Source organism: Lynx canadensis, chromosome A2 (genome assembly GCF_007474595.2).
Source record: "Lynx canadensis isolate LIC74 chromosome A2, mLynCan4.pri.v2, whole genome shotgun sequence".
Taxonomy (NCBI): Eukaryota; Metazoa; Chordata; class Mammalia; order Carnivora; family Felidae; genus Lynx; species Lynx canadensis.
The window spans coordinates 12747423-12769032 of record NC_044304.2 but is presented as its reverse complement, the minus strand read 5'-3'; the positions used below and the strand labels follow the sequence as shown (position 1 = coordinate 12769032).

The 21610-nt window shown below is 54.6% G+C and overlaps 2 protein-coding genes across 4 annotated transcripts; one reads left to right on the top strand and one right to left on the bottom strand.

The window, feature by feature from the left end:
- Positions 1–665: 665 nt before the first annotated feature.
- BABAM1 (BRISC and BRCA1 A complex member 1) lies at positions 666–8814 on the bottom strand. 3 transcript variants are annotated; one of them, XM_030303878.1, is made up of 10 exons: positions 8722–8814; positions 8397–8440; positions 6774–7124; positions 5990–6048; positions 5190–5310; positions 5028–5106; positions 3794–3818; positions 2185–2314; positions 1910–1996; positions 666–1170 (listed from the first exon to the last, which is right to left on the bottom strand). In XM_030303878.1, exons 3-10 carry the CDS (start codon positions 7071–7073, stop codon positions 967–969), a joined length of 1005 nt encoding a protein of 334 aa, XP_030159738.1. In that variant the 5' UTR covers positions 7074–7124; positions 8397–8440; positions 8722–8814; the 3' UTR covers positions 666–966. The 3 variants fall into 3 exon arrangements, with proteins under 3 accessions (XP_030159738.1, XP_030159748.1, XP_030159750.1); XM_030303888.1 differs by having other exon boundaries at positions 6774–7086; XM_030303890.1 differs by lacking the exon at positions 8397–8440 and having other exon boundaries at positions 8722–8798.
- Positions 8815–11233: 2419 nt separating this feature from the next.
- USHBP1 (USH1 protein network component harmonin binding protein 1) lies at positions 11234–21205 on the top strand. The gene is given in 19 exon segments (XM_030303891.1): positions 11234–11768; positions 11860–12008; positions 12209–12647; positions 16409–16534; positions 16706–16842; positions 17008–17148; positions 17404–17577; position 18243; positions 18278–18320; positions 18323–18455; positions 18457–18536; positions 19081–19122; positions 19125–19255; positions 19257–19289; positions 20240–20285; positions 20288–20347; positions 20547–20667; positions 20939–20981; positions 20983–21205. Coding segments are annotated over 19 exon segments (2100 nt in total). The 5' UTR covers positions 11234–11714; the 3' UTR covers positions 21130–21205.
- The last annotated feature ends 405 nt before the right edge of the window (positions 21206–21610 follow it).

Below are 21610 nucleotides of genomic sequence, written 5' to 3'. Positions count from 1 at the left end.
GGGCACCTGGGTGGCTCACTCCGTTAATCGTGGGACTTCAGCTCCCGTCATGATCTCCTGGTCAATGAGTTCCAGCCCCTTGGGCTCTGCACTGACTGCTCAGAGCCTGGAGCCCTGCTTTGGATTGTGTCTCCCTCGCTTTCTGCCCCTCCCCCACTCATGCTCCGTCTCTCATTCACAGTCGCTTATTATCCAGGAAGATAATTGAATCGTAGACCTGTTGTGTGTCTCTGGTCTCCCTTTCTCTGGAAAAAACCCGTATTATTTCTTGAAAGAGCAGTAATCCCGTGGCAGAACAGAGGCATGGCCAACCGGAGCATCTCACAACTCTGGCCCACGACTGGCCCAACTGTAAGGTTACCTAACCCAGGCAAGACCAGTCACATGGAGGTGTTGGGAGCCCTTGCTTCACCTGGGCTGTAGTTTGGGGAACAGTCACAGCCATCACATCCCTTTCCATGGTTTGGGAGAAGAGCAAGGCACACTGAACTCCAATCACGCAAGACAGTTCGGCCCACCCCAGTGGCATTATTGTCTCAACAAGTGAATGCAGCCTGGCCTGAAGCTGCACTTCGCTTTCCGTCTACAAGAACCTGGCCACTCCCTTCTGTTCAGTGGGTAGGTTTTCTGTCACTCGCAACCAAAAAGATCCCAGAACACAAGGTAACTGTTGTGGAGCTGGGTTAGGGATTCTCAGATTTTTACTTTAATGATCAAAACACACAAAGAAGAACAAAAATTACAGTTCACAAACTGGCGACGGGATGTGGGCTGGAAAACACCGGGAATGGGTGCCCAGGGTCCCTGGGATGCTTCCTGGAATCTTGAGTTTCTTGCCAGGGCCCCCAGGTGCCCCGGGAGCCTCCTGGAACCCTCCCCACCAGGGTGCCACAGAGCCTGGTTTGAGAACCATTCTCCAAGCCAAGGGTTTCGCTGCACAGGAAGGCTGAGAGGCACGGGGATGGTTCAGACAGTGGCTTCAACCTCAGTGGCTTCATCGTCCTCCTCCAGCAGGCTGTAGGAGGCGTGACTCTGGCAGGGCCGCTGCAGTGGGTGAGCCAGCAGCTTAGCCATACAGTTGTGCAGCTCAAGGGCTGGCCCAGCCAGCGCCACCTCATACTTGTAGCTGGTCCCCTTGGTATCCAGGCTGCCCATGAAGGCAAACATGTCCTGTGGGGCCAGAGAGGGGCTGTTCAGGCAGAGGTTCCCCTGACGGACCCTCTCTGCCCCTGGAGGGCTTCCCTGAGGAGGGGGCATCAGAGATAGGTTCCGAAGGATGAAGAGGCGTTTGCCAGAAAGAAAGCATTCCCACAGTCAGCAAATGTTCCCTGCCACCCACCCAGTGTTAGGGACTCCAGGAGGTCTCAGGCCTGGAGCCCCCAGTCTGGAGAAGCACAGTTGGATGCAGACTACCGCCAGCCCCCACGCTAATCATCCCTGACGAACAGAGACTTTTGGTCTGGGTGCCGAGGCAGCAGTAGGAGCCAGTCTCAACTCCGCCTGTTCACAGTTGGGTAAACTGAGGCTCAGAGGGAAATAGCCTATTCAAGGTCCTACAGCTAGGTCAGGGCTGGGATATAAAGGACCAGCAGGGCCTGGGAAGGCAGGGAGGGAAGGGTGCTCCAAGCACAGGGCCCTGTGAGAGCAAAGGCAGAAAGAGAGAAGCAGGAGAAGCTAAGGATGAGGTGGGCAGGACCCTACGTGCTCAAGGGGCCACCGTCGCAACGGCCCCCGCTAGCTCACGGCAGCCAGGCAGAAATGGTTGTGGAATGACTAAATGACCACACGCAGCAGGGCCAGGGCTCCAGGGCTGCAAAATGGAGGTGGGATTCCCTAGGCCCAGGGCAGGGGGGTTCTGAGACACCCCATCTACACCGACCTGCCACCCACACGCACGACGGCCTCTCACCTTCCAGCTCATTTCCTCCTCTTTCTCGTCGGCGCCATTGTGGATGTAAACAACATCGAAGAAGAAATACGGGCACTGGAACATTTTCTGCAGCAGAACAGCAGCCTTCAGGCCTCGAGTCACCCCATGCCCCTGTGACAGTTCCCCAGCCTCTGTCCTGGACTCTGGGAACCTGCCTATAGGCACCCAGCTCTCGTGATCAGGAAGTCCCTCCTCGTGGCTAGCCACCACTCTGGTGGCTGCATATATCCCTCCCTCCCCCGGGCCTCACTCACCTTCATGGGCTCCGTCAGGGAGAACTGGGGCTGGCAGGGCGGACGGCTATAGACCAGGATGGTGCGGACCACGTATGGGGGCGGAATTGTCTGCACATTCTCCGTGACTGGCAGCTCAGTCTTCTGCTGGCTGCGTAATGGAGGGTGGGGGACAGGTCAGAGCACTGGGGATCCACCCTTCTCGTCACCCTCAGAGAGCCCAGGCCTTCAATGGGCATGCAAAGCCCCACATGACCCTTCCCAAGTTCACTGCTGCCTCTGAGCCTTCCCACGTGTTGTTCCTTCTGCCTCCCCAGCCTCACCCTTCTGCCTGACCTCTCCTGCTCTATCAGGGAGACTTCGCTGACCCCAAAGCTGGAGCCTGCTCTGACCACCCTCACGATCCTGAACATCCCCCCCCCCCCCGCATTGCTGACCTCAGGTGCACCTGTCCCACCAAGCCAGAAGACTCTAAGGCAGGGACCCAATCTTATCTGCTAGGTTAGCACCAAGGTCCCCCATCGGCCACAGCTGGATCTCACGTTAGGCAGAGGGCATTAGGCAGACAGAGGGCTGATGTCTTTCATATGTGAAAAGCAAATCTGATCATTAATAAGAAAAAAGCTGACACCTCCCTAGGAAGATAGGCAAAGGGGACCAACAGACAAATCACTGCAGGAACACTGACTGGCTTACAAATGAATGAAAAAAAAGGCTCAGGGAAAAGCACAGCGAAAGCAACAGGTGGCCTCTTGCCACCATCAGACAGAACCTTCAGCAGCGCGAACAACCCCGGTGCCGGGGGAGGTCCACAGGGCTGGTTTCCTGGGAAGGTTCTCTGGCAGAGCCTAGCAGGTTAAAAATACACACCCCTTTGATCCAGCATGACTTCCACTGAGTATTTACAGGACAGCTTCACTGGCAAAATTTGCTGAGACAGTTGTACCAGGTTAATCACGACGGAAGAGGCAAGACAAGGTCCATACCCATTTTAGGGGGCTGGGGAAAACAGGGGTTGGACTACTAGGACCCATAAGCTAAACTTGGTTTTTACGTTTTTAAAGGGCTGGGGGAAAAATTCAAAAGTAGAACGTTTTGCGACACGTGGAAATGACATGAAATTCAAAGTCCAGTGTTCATCAGTAAGGTTTTTTTGGTACACGGCCACAGCCGCCTGGGATAGGTATGGTTTGTGACCGGTTTCGGATTACTCCAGCAGAATCAGAGTCACTGTGACAGAGACCACATGGCCTGCAAAGCCGGAAATGTTTCCTGTCTGGCCCTTTACGGACACTTTGCTGCCCCCTGGATTAAAACAACGGTATGGGGGGGGCACCTGGGTGGCTCAGTCGGTTGAGCGGCCGACTTCGGCTCAGGTCACGATCTCGCGGTCCGTGAGTTCGAGCCCCGCGTCGGGCTCTGTGCTGACAGCTCAGAGCCTGGAGCCTGTTTCGGATTCTGTGTCTCCCTCTCTCTCTCTGACCCTCCCCCGTTCATGCTCTGTCTCTCTCTGTCTCAAAAATAAATAAACGTTAAAAAAAAACAAAAAAAAAAACAACAACGGTATGGGGGACCTCAGGGCCGTCGCAGACTAAAATGGAAGGCGAGATGAGGGGAAGGCAGTACTTACATGAGGCTGAAGAGACCTTCCAGATCTGGCAGGGGTGCTAAGGAGAAGGCTGGTGGCAGAGCATGGGCAGAGCATCACCCTGGTGACAGGAGAGCCTGAGCACCTTCACACCTGCTGGGTACCACGGTGCAGGAGACATGCTGTGTGACCCTGGCCCAGTCACTTGCCCTGTCTGAGCCTGTTTTCCCTCCGCATAGATCACAAAGCAGACAGCCACCACTGGATGCCCTGAAAACCCTGGGTGACTCAAAGTTCCTCTTTCCCTCCCAGCCAGGGCAGCTGTCCTCACAATGAGAGCCATGGGTGGGGTGTCCCCATTCCCTATCTCCTGACACTCAGCATTGTTTTCTTTTTTTTTTTTTTAAACATTTATTTATTTATTATTGAAAAAGAGAGAGAGAGCGTGAGCAGGGGAAGGGCAGAGAGAGAAGAAGACACAGAATCCGAAGCAGGCTCCAGACTCTGAGCTGTCAGCACAGAGCCCGACACGGGGCTCAAACTCACAAACCGCGAGATCATGGCCTGAGCCGAAGTCGGACGCTTAACCGACTGAGCCGCCCAGGCGCCCCACAGCATTGTTTTCTAACTTATTTTCTATCTAAGTTTTGGGCTGCATGTGAGCCTTTTGTGTTCAAATTAACATAAAATGTGCCCAGGTTGGGGGAGTTATAACGGTGATTGTGACTTTTCAGTCACGTATTGCCATTTATTGAGCACCAACTGTATACTTGGTCCTGCACAGAATGCTCCACACCACGAGCGTGGTTTTGACATCTAGAGTCTAAATCAGCCTTTTTTTCCTTTTCCTTCTTTTCTGTATTATGACTTTAACAGCAGGGGAGCCTGGGTGGCTCCGTCGGTTGAGCGTCCGACTTCGGCTCAGATCTTGATCGCGCGGTTCGTGAGTTCGAGCCCCGCGTCGGGCTCTGTGCTGACAGCTCGGAGCCTGGAGGCTGCTTCGGATCCTGGGTCTCCCTCTCTCCCTCTGCTAGTCCCCTGCTCGCGCGTGCTCTCTCTCTCAAACATACACACACGTTACCTTAACGGCAACCCTAGGGGGAAGAAGGTTTTGTGCCTCCCGTTTTACAGAGGGATGAAAACACTGAGGTGCGAGGTTACTTGCCCAAGTTTGTAGTGACACAACCGGGGTCTGGACCCGAGCCGGACTTCTGGGGGTTCCAAGACAACGGAACAGCCCAGCCCCCGCCACAGGGCACCCTGCCTGGAAGGATACCAAAGGTGGAGCAGGAAGCCGTCTCTAGGTCGTAGAGGCAACTGCAGAGTTCGCGGGGATCAGAGGTCAGGCCGGACAGCTGCGGGGAAGCACAAGCCTCAGCGAGGTACTTCCCCACCCCCGGGGAGCCCCTAGGCGCCCCGATCCCTGCCCCAGCCTCACCCAGGCGATGTCATCATTCACCACCACCAGTGCGAATTCGTGACTCTTGTCGATCTTGTGTTTTGTCCGCACAAACATCTCAATCATCTTCTGGGAGACGTTGAGGGCGTTGGTTTTGGAGCTGGGGAGGCAGAGAGAGTTAAGGCAAGGCCTCCTGGCCTGGAGGGTGTCGCCTCACCTGCCGATCCTAGGGAACCCTCCGCTAACTCCAGGATTAGGCACTGGAGGCCCAGGTATTGCCGCGGGGAGGAGGCAGAGCCCAGGCACCCCTCTCCAGCTTCTGCCCTCTCCAAATGGCTTCCCCTGGCCAGCCTGGGTCTCACAATGGATCCGCATGAGGTCTCCCCCAGACTTTCACTCGGCCACAGATGTTTAGGGAGAGCAGTGAGGGGAAGGCAGGCTTGTCCTCAATATCCCCCAGGACTCCTCAGACCCCATCCAGGCCCTGCCACCCAGCCCCACAGAGACTCAGTTGCTCAAGCCACGGGCTTCGGGGTCAGCTAGGCCTGGGTCTGAATCCTGGCTCTGCCTTTTCGCTGTGAGGTCTTGAGCAAGTCACTTTTACTTCTCAGAGCTTCTGAGTCATTGCTGTGACGTGGGTGGCACATGACAGCTCTCACATGCTTGAAACAGAGCCCTGACGGGCTGTGCTCTATTGTTATCAGGTGTCATTGCTACTCTGATGGCGCTGAGCCCCAAGCCAGGCCAAGCTGTGTGGGTCTCAGAGAGGAAGCCCTGAGTTTTCTGGGCTCAGCCCCAAGCCGCGGCTGCGTATTCAAGCCCCCAAATGCTCCTCTCACCCATTGAAGGACTCCAGCTTTGACAGCGACATTTCTTCTGACAGGTCCAGGCAGATGATCTGCAAGAAGGTTGGAGGGAGGTGACGGCACTGTGCCTGGACATTAACCCCGGCCCGCACGGCACGGGCCCTCTCTAAGCAGCTCTCTCTGAAAAGGTGGTATGATGGACCCGCCCCAGTTCTCAGCCAAGCAATCTACTTTGGAAGATAGCAGTTCAGGGGAAACTAGCCTAGGAGTCCGGGTTTATGAGGGCATCAATGAGCCAGCGAAAGTCTGGTATAGCGGGTTGAATTGAGTCCCATCCCCCACAAAGACACGCCCTATAAGAATGTGACTTGTTTTGAAATTAGGGTATTTGCTGATGGAACGAAGACAAAGGTCTTGCGATAAGATAAAGATCCTGATTCAATAAGTGTCCTTATAAGAGAAAGAAGACTCCAACAGACAGGAAGGCTGTGTGAAAGACAGAGATTGGAGGGATGTGGCCACAAGCCAAAGAATGTGTGGAGCCCCCAAGGACCGGAAGAGGCAAGGAAGGATCTTTCCCTACAGCCTCCAGAGGGAGTATGGCCCTACCCATACCTTGATATCAGACTTCTGGCCTCCAGAATAGTGAGAGGATAGATTTCTGTTGTGCTAAGTCATCCAGCCTGTGGTAATTTGTTGTGGCAGCTCTAGAAAACGCCTACGAAGTGACTGTTTGCAGAGTGACTCCCAAAAGGCAAGAACGTTAAACCTACGGTTCCCTAACACCTCATAGCCACGGGCCAAGCCCCACACTTACCACCTTCTCTGGACAGTTGACCCTTGGCGTCCGCACCTGGACTTCGGGGGCTGTCGGGGGCACCTGCCAGGGCTTGGGGCCAGCTCCGGGAGGATTGGGAGTCCCATCGTCAGCACTGGCCGCCTCACCCTCACCCTCGCTGCGGCTGCCCACGCTGGCCTGGGCCCCCAGTGCCCGGTCCTCAGCCCCCTCAGGATTGGAGCGTGTACGGGGCCTGGGCTCCGCAGACTCTTCCTCTTCCTCTTCCTCCTCCTCTTCCTCCTCTTCCTCAGTGGGGCTGCTGGGCTCTGCCACCTCCATGGCCCCTGAGTGGCTGGATGGAGTAGGGTTGGGGGAAGCCAGGTTCCTCCCCTTAGGGGTTTTAAAAACATTTGGTTACTGGGCAGGACGCGGCACGAACTGCCTAATGACTAAAACTCACTCCTCTCTGGCCTCAGTTTCCTCATCTGTGGAATGGGGTGCCGGGCATCCACTCTGACTTCAGGTAACGATCTCCCATTTTTTCTGCAGAGATAACCCCGCCCCTCTCCTTGGCCAATGAACAATGCTGGCCACCACGAATGGCTCAGAGATGCGACATGACCCAACACAGGTCAGTGAGGGGCCTCTCTGGGACTTCCAATAGTGCCATTAGGGAAGAGGGATTCGTTAGAGTTGCAGAGCTAGGAGGGCAGAAGTCAAGAGCTGCCAGGAGTCTCTTTTGCCTCCAAGCAGCCCTCCTGAAGTGCTGCTCACCCAGAGAACGGCAGCTGTATCTCTGCCCACCCGGGTCCAGCTATGCCTGTGGGAAACTGAATACAGGAAACTTCATTTAAAATGGAGTGCAGAAGCCAAAAGGGGGCGCTCTCACGCGCTACTACAAACGTAGACCCCAACCGCAAGAGAGAGAGACCTCGCATTCCCAACAGGAAGACTGCATTTTACTAACCCTGCAAGAAAATGAAAGATTTTCTCAGTGCCTGGCCAACAGCCCAGCCAATGACAGACTGTCATAACTTAGCCAGTGAAAAGCCACTAAACTGCAAATTCCCAGTGTACTCTGATGGATTTTGGGGTTTTAACAGCCCCCCCAATTCCCCTTTCCTCTATAAAAGAGCACTCCTCTCCTTTGTTCTGGGCTTGCCTAAGGTTTTGCTATAGCTCCTGTATTCTGCATTGCAATTCTCTGCTACTCCCAAACCTCTTTTTGCTGGTAAAATAACTGACAGTTTTCATTTTAAGGTGAAGAGAATAATTAGCTGGGGTGGGCCTGGCTGGCTCAGTGGGTAGAGCGTGCGTGCACTCTTGATCTTGGGGTTGTGGGTTGGGGACCCACGCTGGGTGGAGCGATTACTTAAAATTAATTTCTTTTTTAAAAAAAGGTTTATTTATCTATTTTGAGAGAGAGGAGGGGGAGGAGCAGAGAGAGAGAGGGAAAGAGACGGGGAGACAGAGAATCACAAGTGGACGCCACATTCAGCACGGAGCCGGTCGTAGGGCCTGATCTCATGAACCAAGAGATCATGACCTAAGCCGAAATCAAGAGTGGGAGGCTTAACCGACTGAGCCACCCAGGTGCCCCCTTAAAAAAAAAAAAAACAAAAAAAGGACAAAGAAAAATAATTAAATAGTAATAATAATTACCTCTGGGTTCGTCTCCAGGGGACAGTGGGCTGTCTAGAGGGTGTCTGCACAAAGGAAGGGCAAGAATCTAGGTGTTAAAGGTCCCTGAGGATGGACACCAACAGTTTCCCTGTCTGGGCATGGGTGTGGGCTGATGTCCCTGTGGTCTCTGTGCGCCTTGCAACCCCCACAATCTCTAAGGAAAACAATGCTTTAGCTTCAGCAAGACAGATGGACGAGAAACCAGAAAACTGCAGGAGAAACCAGAGCTGAAGGCGGAAGCCTCAGGAAAGGCTAGAGGCTGGACCTCTAGGGACTGGACCGCAAGCACCCAACCGCTTCTCACCGTAGCCGGAGCCTCCCTCCAACTCAGTCGAGCGCTGGCTAGGAAGCCGCCATCTTTCGCAGCCCGGAAGTAGTGCGGCGCGGGCGCGACGCCTCCTGGGAAATGTAGTCCAGCAAGCCGTCAGGCGAGCGGACGGCCGAACTGGGGAAGGCTGGTGAGCCTTGAAAGCTGATAGGCTGGGGCTGTGCTAGGGGGTGGGGCTTGGAATGTGATTGGTTAAAGGAAGAATAGCCAGAGCTTTTATGTTTCTGGCCGAATCAGGTACACTGGTCAGCGCGTCTACCTGATAGGCTGCAACAAGGCCTAGTGAAGTGGGGCTTTCAATAGAATCGGCTCACAGGGAGGGAGAAGGCCATTTGCAATGTGATAAACTGAACACAGGTGACTTGGGCGGGATTTAGAAGACGAGGTGGGGCTGATTGGTGATTTGTGGAGCTGACCTAGCCCTCAATGAGGGGCGGGTTTTTGCGGACCGAGGTGGGCGTGGCCCAGGCGCCAGGCCCTTCCCAGTTACTTAATTCTGTTCCTTATTCTACAGACCTTTGAGCCCAAACTATTTCAAACCACCCTTTCTTCTTCATGCGCACTCCTCCTCTTACCCCCATAACCATTTTTTTTAAAAAAGATTGTCATTTGCTTTTCTTTGTACTTTTTAAGATGTTTATTCATTTATTTTGAGAGAGAGAGAGAGAGAGAGAGAGAGAGAATCCCAAAGAGTCTCTGCAGTGTCAGAGCAGAGCTGGAATGGGGCTCCATCTCATGAACCGTAAGATCATGACCTGAGCCGAAATCAAGTTGGATGCTTAACCAGCTGAGCCACCCAGGCACCCCAGTCCCAAACAATTTAAAACCCACTTTGAAGGGGGGCGCCTGGGTGGCTTAGTCGGTTAAGCGTCCAACTTCGGCTCAGGTCATATCTCAGTTTGTGGGTTCCAGCCCCGCGTTGGGCTCTGTGCTGACAGCTCAGAGCTTGGAGCCTGCTTCATATTCTGTCTGTCTCTCTCTCTCGGCCCCTCACCCACTTGTGCTCTGTTTCACTCTCTCTCTCAAAAATAAATAAACGTTAAAAAATTAAAAGGAAAAACACGCTTTGAGGAGCACCTGGGTGGGTCAGTTGGTTAGGTGTCAGACTTTTTTTTTTTTTTTTTTTTTTCCTAAGCGTCAGACTCTTGATTTCAGCTCAGATCATGATCTCATGGTTTGTGAGTTCTTTGAGCCCGGCGTGGAACTCCTCACTGACAGTGCAGAGCCTGCTTGGGATTCTCTCTCTCTCTCCCTCTCTCTCTGCTCCTCCCCCGCTTGCACTCTCTTTCTGAAAATAAATAAACAAACTTAAAAAAAACAAACAAACCACGAGCATCAGTTTCTGTGTGTGTGTGTGTGTGTGTGTGTGTGTGTGTGTGTAAAAGGGTCAGTTAAACCTGCCCTCATAAGCCAGGCTCCAGTGACTGACATCCAGGAGGAGCTATGTAAGCTGAGTCTTCAAGAATGGAGAACTTGCCAGAAAAACAAGAGAATGAAAGGCATTCCGGAAAGAAGGAACCACCTTCGCAAAGATCCGGAGGCTTGCAAGAACTTTGGAGTGGCAGAGCCTTTAAACAGGTTAATATGGCTGGAGCAGAGGCTAAGAGCACAGATTTCAATGTGCCTGGGTGCCCCCAAGGAAGGGTGTTTCAGGCAGAGATTACAGCATAACCAAAGGTCCTGGGGTATAAGGATTGTGAACCTTCGACTGTTTACAGAGGAGAGGGGGGTCATCGTGGCTAAAGCATGGAGTATACAAGGGTGCAGGCAGCAGGCGTAATTGTTAAGGGCCTCGAAAGCCAGGTGGAAGAGCTTGAAATATTTCCCAAGGGCAATGGGGAGTCATGGATGGTGTGTGAGCAGAGGAGGTGAACAATGAGGTCTCTGTCTCTGGGACCTGGGTAGGGAAGGGAGTGGAGGGGTGGCTGGAGACTCCAGGGAGGGAGCTGGGCTGGCATCCAGGTGGGAGGGGAGAGGCTTGGGCTCTTATAATGGATGGAGATGAGGAGGGCCTTTGGAGACGGATGCAGGGAAAATGGGCAGGATGTAGGGACTATCTGGGCTCTGAGGAATCCAACATTCACACAGGAGAAACGGCAGCTGGCAGAGAAAGCAGAGATGGGAGGGCCAGGGAAGTAGGGAACAAGTGGAAATATTACAATTCAGTTCCTGGATGATGCTTGGCCATGTGCAAATTGCTTGTTAAAATTTCCATGACATCGTAGGAAAATGCTATGATTACTGCCCCCCCTCCCCGCACACATTTTACAGATAAGAAAACTGAGGCTCAGAGGTGGAGGAGACTCGAGATGAGATCAGAGGCTGAGGTGAGGAGTAGCTGACACCTCAGGAGCCGGACACGTGTCCCCAGCTGATGGGACGGGAGGAAGCTGATGCCCTTGAGGAGGAAACAGCACAATAACAAGTCACATGACCAGGGGAGGGGGCTTCCTGTTTCCTGGCCCCTCCCAAGCTAAGCCAGCCTTGGCCAGCCCAGGTCTCAGCAGGCAGTGGTCAGAGCCACCCCAAGAATGTCCAGGGATTTGGCCTGCTGGCCAAGGTGCTCCCAGAGGCGCAGAGGACTGGAATTTGAGCAGGCTGAGGGGACCCAATCCCAAGATTGGGGCCTCTGGCTCAAAAGAGCCCTGGGGAGGAGAAGCGACTCTTGAAGTTGTTAAGCCAGGCCCCGACTGGGGAGCACAGAGGGAGTGAAAGATAAAGGAGGCAGAGGAGAAGAGGAGGTCAGAACAATTTTTGGAGATAGTGAGCTGCCTGTCAAGGGAGGCATTCGAATGCGCCAAATCAACATTGATAACCCAAGATCCCTTCCGAAGGGAGGAAATCGATGGCCATTTCACAGAAGAAGAAATTAAGGCTACCCAGGAGAGCCAGGACAAGAGCTGAGATGAGGCGGTGGTTTTAGGGGGAGAGGAAGAAGTTAGACCCAGAGGCCTGACTTCTGGACAGCAATGAGTGCCCGGGCCACACGACCCCGAAGCCGGCGAGGGAGGCACGCTCCACCTGTAAGTGCTCCCCTCCCTGCCACACCCGGCTCCTTGGGGCCACTCGTAGCCCTGCCCGGCTTCAGAGCTCGGTCCCGCGGGTCATTTTCAGGGGGAGCTGGATCCTGTGGCGGAGAGTTCAGAGGAGGCCGAGGCAGCCGGCGGGAGTTCTGAGCCGGGCCCTGTGCCATCTCAGGAGAGCTTCAAGCCAAAGCCGCCGGGGCCAGAGGCAGAGGCCAGGGGGCAGGGCCTGGGGGGCAGGTAAGGCCCCCTCGGTCTGTGCTCCCCACTCTAGCTCCGCTACAAGTTCCCTACCCCTAGGTCCGCCCGTGTTCCTCCCTTGCTCACACACATGCCATAGCTTCCCATTGTCCTCGTCAGCCCAACTTTCGAGGCCCTGGATAATACAGCCCCCGTGATGACCCCATTTCCAGAATCTTCCTTGTCTCACCTGACCACAGGCCCACCAAAGAGGCTGAAGAGAACTCTAACAGAGGACCGGCCCCATCTCTCAAGGGACCCCATGGGCCTGCAGAGGAAGGCCACCAGGCCACAGACGTAGCCCCACGGCCCGGGGAGCTGGTCCCCCCCAGGCCTGGAGCCTCCGACGTGTTTCAGATTCTCCAGCATGCCCTGAGCTCGCTGGAGGCTGCTGCTGCGGCCTGGCACCGCCGGCCCCCAAGCTGTCCTGGGCCTGTGGAGGCAGAGGACAGAAGTGAGGCAGGACCAAAGCCCTGCCTGGAGGAGGAGGGGGCAGGGGCTTGCCAGAGGGAGGCAGCCCGCCTGGCAGAGAGGAATGCCTGGCTGCGATTGGCCCTGGGCAGCCGAGAAGAGGAGCTGATTCGCGTGCAGGCCTCCGTGCAGGCCATCCAGGCTGAAAGGGAGACGTTGCAGAGGGAGGTGAGTGGGGGAGCTCTGCCTCCCAGAGCTCTCTAAGGGGGGTGGGGGGTGCGCCTGGCATAGGCAACGTTCAATCATTAGCTCCTTAGAAAAACTTTTATGGTGGAAACCAATTTGACAATAAATTTCATATATTGAAAAAAAAAATAGTCAAAGGACAAAAAAAAAAAAAAAGAAAAACTTTTATGGAGGGGCTTCTGGGTGGTTCAGTTTGTTAAGTGACCAACTTCAGCTCAGATCATGATCTCACAGGTTCATGAGTTCGAGCCCCACACTGGGTTCTCTGCTGTCGGCACAGAGTCTGCTTCGGATCCTCTCTCTCTCTCTCTCTCTCTCTCTCTCTGCACCTCCCCCACTCGTGCGCGCGCATGCTCCCTCTCAAAAATAAATACCCATTTAGGGGTGCCGGTGAGTTCGAGCCCCGCTTTTTTTTTTTTAATTTTTTTTTCAACGTTTATTTATTTTTGGGACAGAGAGAGACAGAGCATGAACGGGGGAGGGGCAGAGAGAGAGGGAGACACAGAATCGGAAGCAGGCTCCAAGCTCCGAGCCATCAGCCCAGAGCCCGACGCGGGGCTCGAACTCACGAACCGCGAGATCGTGACCTGAGCTGAAGTCGGACACTTAACCGACTGCACCACCCAGGCGCCCCAAGCCCCGCTTTTTTAAAATTAAGAATAAAAATAAAAAGAAATAAACTTAAAAAAAGAAAAAAAGAAAAACTTTCGTAGAGCATTGACTGCTGGGCCCTGAGTAAATAAAACTCCCTTGCCTTCTTAGTTCGGGTGATACCCCCTGAGCAGGTGACACTTGAATGAGGAGGTAAGGGAGGAGCCATGCAAGGATCTGGGGAAAGAGCATGCCAGGCAGAGCAGGAACCCCCTCCCTGGGGCAGGAGTGTGAGTCAAGGAACTGTGAGGAGGGGCGCCTGGGTGGCTCAGTGGGTTGGGCGTCCGACTTCAGCTCAGGTCATGATCTCACCATAGGTGGGTTTGAGCCCCGCGTGGGGCCCTTGTGCTGACAGCTCAGAGCCTGGAGCCTGCTTGGGATTCTGGGTCTCCCTCTCTCTCTGCCCCTCCCCCGCTCATGCTCTGTCTCTCTCGGTCTCAAAAATAAATAAAACATTAAAAAAATTAAAAAAAAAAAAAAGGAACTGTGAAGAGGCCAAGGGGAGGGCAGGCTGGTGATGGGGGCAGATTTATAGGGTCTCGGGGATGCTGGGAGTTGAGCTTTCGCTCTCTGAGCCCGCGGGGATCCTGGAGGATTTTTCTGAGCAAAAAGGGGCGGGACCTGATGGTGCGTTCACAGGCGCCCTCTGGCGGCCACGGGGGGAACAGTCTGTGGGAGGGGCGAGGGCGGACTCCTGGAGATCCAGGAGGCACTGGTCCAGACACCAGATGGTGGAAATTGTGGAGGCGGCCCAAAGTGGGCAGATACTGGGTGGTGTGGAAGGTGTTGCTGGCAGGTTTGGGTCTGAAAGCTAGAGAAGGGTTGAGGACAAGTCCTGGTTTGGGAGCCCGCGGGGCTGGAGAGGAGAAATGGGGATGCTGCAGGAGGGGCAGGTGTGGTGGGAGGGGGACCAGAAGCTGTTTGGGTCCTAACGAGCACCAGGCACCCATGAGCCACCCATGTGGGGCCATCAAAGAGACAGTTCTGTGTCTGAGTCCGGGGCTCAGGGGAGATGTCAGGGTAGGAGAAACACATTTGGGCCTCTTTAGCATGTGGATGCAATCTAAAGCCATGTGGCTGAAAGAGATCGTGGGAAACAGGTCCTCAACTCGGGCAGGACCCGGTGGCAAGATGTGGGACTGCCAGAGCCCAGCCTGAGGGGTGGGGCCCACTTCCTGGCTGGGAAAGAAAATCCCCCCTCCACATTCCTCTCCCCACCCCCACCACCTCTGGCAGCCACCCCTCTGATCTCTGGATCAGTGAGTTTGATGTTCCGTCTTCTTTTGTTTGCGATTTCACATAGAAGTGAGGTCATAAAGTATTTGCCTTTCTCTGTCTGACTTATTTCACTTAGCATAATGCCCTCAAGGTCCATCCATGTTGTTGCAAATAGCAAGATTTCCTTCTTCTTCTTCTTTTTTTTTTAAGATTTTATTTTTAGGGCCACCTGGGTGGCTCAGTCAGTTGAGTGTCCCATTCTTGATTTCAGCTCAGGTCATGATCCTGGGGTCTTGGGATCATGCTCAGCATGGAGCCTGCTTAAGACTTTCTCTCTCCCTCCCTCTGCCCCTCTTCCCTGTTTGTTTGCTCTCTTAAAAAAAGGGGGGGGGGCGCCTGGGTGGCTCAGTCGGTTAAGCGACTTTGGCTCAGGTCATGGTCTCGCGGTTCATGAGTTCGAGCCCTGCATCGGGCTCTGTGCTGACAGCTTGGAGCCTGGAGCCTGCCTCGGATTCTATGTCTCCCTCTCTGCCCTGCCATGTTCATGCTCTGTTTCTCTCTGTCTCAAAAATAAATATTTTTTTTTAAAAAAAGGAGGGGCACCTGGGTGGCTCAGTCGGTTAAGCATCCGACTTCGGCTCAGGTCATGGTCTCCTAGTTCATGGGTTCGAGCCCTACGTCCGGCTCTGTGCTGACAGCTCAGAGCCTGGAGCCTGCTTCGGATTCTGTGTGTGTGTGTCTCTCTCTCTCCCTGCCCCTTCCCGACTCTCTCTCAAAAATCAACATTAAAAAATGTATATTAAAAAAAAAATGGTTTTATTTTTACATAATATCTTGACCCAAGGTGGAGCTCAAACTCACCACCCTGAGACCAAGAGTCATAGGCTCCACCGACTGAGTCAGCCAGACACCCCTCCTTCTTTTTAAGGCCAAATACTATTCCACTGTTTATACACCAGCTCTTTAGCCATTCATCTGCTACTGATCGCCTGGGCTGCAGTGAACATAGGGGCACAGATATCTTTTCCAGTTACTTTTTTCATTTTCTTCACACAAATACTCAGAAGTGGAATAGCTAATCGTGTGATAGTTCTATCCTTAATTCTTTTCTTTTCTTTCTTTCTTTTTTTTTTTTTAACATTTATTTATTTTTGGGACAGAGAGAGACAGAGCATGAACGGGGGAGGGGCAGAGAGAGAGGGAGACACAGAATCGGAAGCAGGCTCCAAGCTCCGAGCCATCAGCCCAGAGCCCGACGCGGGGCTCGAACTCACGAACCACGAGATCGTGACCTGAGCTGAAGTCGGACGCTTAACCGACTGAGCCACCCAGGCGCCCCACTTTCTTTTTTTTTTTACTGTTTATTATTTTTGAAAGACAGCGCACGCACGGGGACATGTGAGCGAAGGAGGGGCAGAGAGAGAAGGAAACACAGAATCTGAAGCAGGCTCCAGGCTCTGTGCTGATGGCTCAGAGCCCGACATGGGGGTTGAACTCACCAGCCGTGAGATCGTGACCTGAGCTGAGGTTGGATGGTTAACCGACTGAGCCACCCAGGCACCTCTCCCAGGAACACTTCTTAAGGAGGACTGGGCCACAGGGGGTCAGTCCACTAAGCGCCCAACTCTTGACTTTGGCTCAGGTCATGACCTCGTGGTTGGTGAGATTGAACCCCACGTTGGGCTCTATGTTGGCAGTGCAGTGCCTGCTTGGAATTCTCTGTCCCTCTTCCTCTCTTTCTGACTCTCCCGTGCACGAATGTGCTCGCTCTCTCTCTCACAAAATAAATAAACTTAAAAAAGGGGGGGGGGCTGCTGGGTGGTTGGAGTCTCCAGGCCTAACCTACTCCATCCTCCTTTCCCACTCACCCCCAGGTTCAGGAGCTCCAGGATTCCCTGATGAGGCTGGAGCCCTTTCCACTTCCCTCCCGTGGCCAAGCAGGTGGCTCGGGCAGTGGCTCCAGCAGTTCTGGGGTAGATGAAGAGCCCTGGGGGACTCAGGTGAGTGTGGGAAGCTCAAAACCACAATCTTGAGATCTGTGGGATTTGGAGCAGTGAGACTGAAATCCTGGTCATGCAATCCAGTAGCTTCTGGGCTTGCAAAAGGCCGAAATCCGTGATTCTGGGCTCTCAATGACAATCCAGGTGAATCGAGTAACCTCTTTCTGGCAGGACCCCTTCTCCCTGGCTCACCCCCTGCTCCGGCGCCTCCGGAGTGATTCCAGCACTCAGATGTTTGGGCCTCTCCGCACTCAACCCCTCGCCCCCGAGGTGCGCATCATGGAAAGCCAGACGGAACAGCTCCAGGGGTAAGGGCCACCCGTGCTGAGCTCGTAAGGGCACCGCTTCCTTCCCGGCTGACCTATAAGCCCCAGTCTGGAGCTGGAATGGAGTGGGGAGGAGGATGGCAGTCAGTTGGGTCCTGGCTGCCCTGCGGGCCTCTCACGTCCCCGCTTCCCTAACTTCGGAGGCAGGAGCATCGAGAAGCTCAAGTGTTTCAACCATCTGCTGTCAGCTGTGCTGCAGGGGTACAAGGGCCGGTGTGAAGCCCTCAGCATGCAGCTGGGCCAGCGGGAGGCTGAAGCCACAGCCCTGCGTCTGGCCTTGCAGTACAGGTCAGTGCATCCCACCCATGGTATCACTGGTGTGGAAGGGAATGGGCACGCCTAGGAGGAACCCCCATCCCAGAGAGAGTCAGGGCCCTTGCAGGGAAAGCACTTTCCCCCTTAGTCCCAGGGTGCTGAAGGAGTTTACATGCTCCCAGGGGTGGGGGCTGGGGGACGAAGTGAAGGATCCAGGAGCAAGTGGGGACGTCACCCACGCAAGATGGAGCCAGGGGTCCCAGAGCACTCAGAATCAGTGTCTCACAGTGAGCACTGTGAGGAGGCGTATGGAGTCCTGCTCACTCTCCGGGAGGCAGATTCGGGAGCAAGAGAGGAAGCCCCTATGAGGGACCTGGAGGTGGCTGAGAAGGAGGCTCAGAGGCTGCTGGCACACGAGGAGGCTGCCATGGATGGAGGGTCACCACGGAATCCACAGCCAAGGTACCCCTGGGAACCTTGAGAACCGGGAGGGCCAGTGAGTGGGGTTCTTATAGAGAATGGGGCCTCCCACAGCTGGCTTCGTGTTGGGGTTTGGCCTGGCCGTGCCCAGCCAAGTTGGTGTAGGGGCTCTCTGTGGTTGGTTGGCATGAGGCCCCGAGTACAGCTGGCTGGTGGCTACTCAAGAAAGTTGGCATGGGTGGTTGACAGCCACTGGGATTGGTATAGGACCCACAGGATGGCTTGTTGATGGATGACGGTGCCTACTGATTTAGAACTGGCATGATGGTGTTTAATGGGGTTGGCTTGATGCTGGTACGCGTGGGTGGTTAGCATGATGTGCCAAATAGAGTCGGGCCAGCTGAGCAATGGTACCCATTGTGTTGGCCGTGATGGCATCCATCATGTTGGGCATAAGTGATAGGGCCTATTGAGTTGGTGTGGTGGGCTTCCACTACGATGGCATGAGCAACAGTAATCATGACACGATGGTGTTCACTACATTGTCTTGATGAATAATGTGTGCCCATTGGGGTTTATATTATGTGTCCGCCATGTTGGTATAACAGCACTCACCACAGACGGCATAGAATCCATCACGGTCCGTAAGATGGAAGAAGGCAAAGCTCACCAGGGTTGGCATGAAGTTAGCACAACTATGGCCACAGTGTTGACATTAGACCCCTCTTCGGTTTTCCTGTAGCCCGAGGGCAGCAGTGTGGATCGGCCCACACCACAGGAGCTGGCTACCAGCTCTGGGGCTATGTCCAGCGTCTCCAGGAGCGCCGTGCTCTGGTGAAGATTCCCCCAGAGCCTGGCCCAACCTTGGCACCCATGCCCGCTGTGCCCCATGCGGAGGCCATGGTGCAGGCCATTCTGGGACCCAGCCTGGCCCAGTCCTACCCGGTTGGAGAAGATGCAGATCCAGCGGGACCTGGCGGCCACACGGGTACACATGGGCAGCGGGCACCGTGTCGGTCTTTTCTGGTGGGACCAAAGCCCTTTGCTGAGGCTTTAGAGGGAGGATTGGGGGACCAAGTAGCAAAGGAGAGTTCTACCTGGCTGGGGCAGACTTCCTGGAGGGAAGGGAATTGGAGCCTGGGATTTTGAGGATGAATAGGACTTTGTCTTCTGGAATTCAGTGTCTCAGAAGATTCTGAATGTAGCTTTCCCAAATTGCCTTCTATGGAAAGGAGATGGTGGCAGGGGGACATAGTCTGAGGTTTATACCCTGGCATGAAAGATCTGAGGTTCTAGAGTTGGAGAAACTCCAGACCCTTCCTGAGATGCCACTTGACCTCGTCTAAGATATTTGTGCTCTCTGAACGACGATTTCTATAGCTGTCGTTTTTAGGAGATGATAGTTCCCACCATACAAGATCATGGTGAGGGTTTGAGTTCTTGCCTGACCAGTCCTCACTGGGTGCCTCCTGGGCCCTCAGTTTCCCCAGATCCAGAGGCCAAATTCTCTGCCCACCTCTTGTTCTCTCAGGAGACTCTGGCCAGAACTGATGCTGCGGCTACAGTTGATGAGGCGGGAGAAGCGGGGTTGGAGCTGAAGGACGCTGCCCTCCGGGCCCAGGGCCCAGCCCATGTGCTCCTGCTAGAGCAGCTGCGGTGGGAACAGGCACAGCTCCAGACCGGTGGGGCCAACAGTAGTGGTGGGGACAGCAGTGGAGGCGGGGAGCAGTGGAGACGAAGAGGAGTCATCTCAGGTGAGTGGTCCTCCTGGACCTGGTGGGGATAGCCATATACTGCTGGCTATGTGGCCCTGGTCATCCCAGACTCCTCTGAGCCTCGGCTTGCATTTCTGCACAAAGAATGTGTTGAACGGTTAGAGCACATGTCAAAGTTTAGGGGAGCCTGGCTGGCTCAGTCGGTTAAGCGTCCCACTTCAGCTCAGGTCATGATCTCACGGTGCATGGGTTCAAGCCCCACATCGGGCTCTGTGCTGACAGCTCAGAACCTGTAGCCTGCTTCCGATTCTGTGTCTCCCCCTGTCTCTGCTGCTTCCCTCTCTGCTCACGCTCCGTCTCTCTCTTAAAAATAAATAAACGTTAAAAAAAATGCATGTCAAAGTTATACCTGTGCCTTGGGTTTTGTTTTGTTTGTTTTCTCTGAGGTCTGGAGCCCCATAAGCCCCAAGGCGTTTAGCGTCTTCCCCTCAAACCTGTACCTCCTGCTTCCCACCCCCAGGGTTATTCATACTCTGCCGGCGTTGCCACTCAACAGCCCCAGCCCACGCTTCGTGTCTTCTTAAATTTTTGGCTCTAGCCCTGAGGACTTCCCTTTTGCCCCTTCCTATCTAATCATGTCTGTCCTCTGCTTAAAGCCTTCAGCAGCTTATAGAACCCTCCTTTGGATCATCTATGCTACCTCCAAGCCTTTGTAGGTGCTGTGCCCGCCAGGGAACACTGGGCATCTCCCTCTTTGTCTAATTAAGCCCATGATCTCTTGCAGGTCTGTGCTCAGATATCACCTGCCTCCAGATGAGATTCCCCTTTAGGGAGTCATTTTGTCCTAATTAGGGTTTCTCATCAGACTGGGGGCTTCGTGTGAGGGCAGGGGCTGTGGCTGCCACACCTGGTGACTTCAACGTCCGGCCTGGGCTGAACACACGCTCCACCTGAGCCAATGTCACTTTCCTCCCTTCTGCCTCCCACAGGGCCCTCCAGCCGTTCTTGGTGGCAGCAGGGGCATTGATGGAGGCAGGCGGGCAAAGCGCAGGGCCCGGAGATTCTAGCCCAGGAACTAGCAGCGTCACTTCACCGGTGTGTGTCTCGGTCCGGGCTGGGACGGATGGGTGGGCGGGTCTATGTGAGAATCCCCGGGGGGGCACTGTGTGCCGCAGAGGGCGGGGCGATCCATCTGCATACAGGTGTGTTTCACCTGGGAATACAGGTGGGTAGGTGGAGGGAAGGAAGACTGGATGGCTCTGGCCATGAGCTCCTCTCTCCTCACCCCTGCACCAGGCCTGAGCCTGCGGGAGCAGCTGCAGTCTCTGCGGGAGGAACTGGAACAGGTGGTTCAGAAGGGGCGAGCCAGACGTGCTCAGAGTGCCGAGCTGAACAACGATTTATGCAAGGCTCACAGGTGGGTCTCCCTTCCCTGTACTCCCCCCCCACTCCCCCCCCTGACCTCAGAAGTGTCCCTGCTCTCTCTGGCCTGCAGCCTTCCCCTGTAAGGTAGGTGGCAGGTCCAATCCATCCCGTGCCTCTCCCGATACCCAGTGTTTTGCCGGCCCCTTTCTGAACGGGACCCCAGGAACACTCAGGCTCAGAGAGCTCCCGTCTGGTGCTGGGAACACATAGCTCCTGATTTGGTGGGGGGGCTGTTTCCTGGCTCAGCCTATTCATCCCCTCCATGCCCTGGTCCTGGCCTTCCGAGGTGCCCACCGGAAGCAGGATGGAGCAACGGAGGAAGCTGGAACACAGGGTGGCACTAATGGAGGTTCGACAGGCAGAGGAATTGGAAGTGCTAGAAGCCACCGTAAGGGCGCTGGGGAGGCCCAGACCGTCTTGTCCACCTCCCCGGCTGGGAGAGACCTTTCTGTAGGCCCCATTCTGGCTATGTCTGGTGTACCAGACAATTAGGGCAGGCACATCATAAACTGTCCTGGAGTGATACTATATCATGTGTGACCTTGAATGTCGGGACCGTTGGGTGGGATGGGACACTTGGGCGTCTGGAACTGATGGAGGGGTGGCTGGGCATTGGGAAGGGCTCCAGGTCTTTGCCTGGCACCACGTGGCATGTGAATGTGATATGTCAGCGGGATCATGCCGATCATGACAGACCTAGGGCTGGCTCAAGGATTCAGGGGTCAGTGAGGCTACATTGCCAGAACTGAAATGCCAACACTCAGCTGCCTCCAGAAGCCCTGGGAGGGGTTCACGGGAGATGCTGGGTTTGGCCTGGCAGATGCTCCCAAGAGGAAAAGGCCCACATCAGAAGGAAGACTGAGACCTATCGGTTCAGGGTGTAGAAAATTTGCTGGAAGAGTAATCGCCCCAAAGGTGGAGGAGGAATCAGAGGG

Bases quoted from the DNA above. Each gene is read 5' to 3' on its own strand.
- BABAM1 (XM_030303878.1), bottom strand. From the start codon at position 7,073: ATGGAGGTGGCAGAGCCCAGCAGCCCCACTGAGGAAGAGGAGGAAGAG. The intron at 2,315-3,793 runs GTAAGTACTGCC...TCCATTACGCAG, and splicing joins GAAGGTCTCTTCAGCCTCAT to CCAGCAGAAGACTGAGCTGC. The intron at 1,997-2,184 runs GTGAGTGAGGCC...GTTCTGCTGCAG, and splicing joins CCCTGACGGAGCCCATGAAG to AAAATGTTCCAGTGCCCGTA.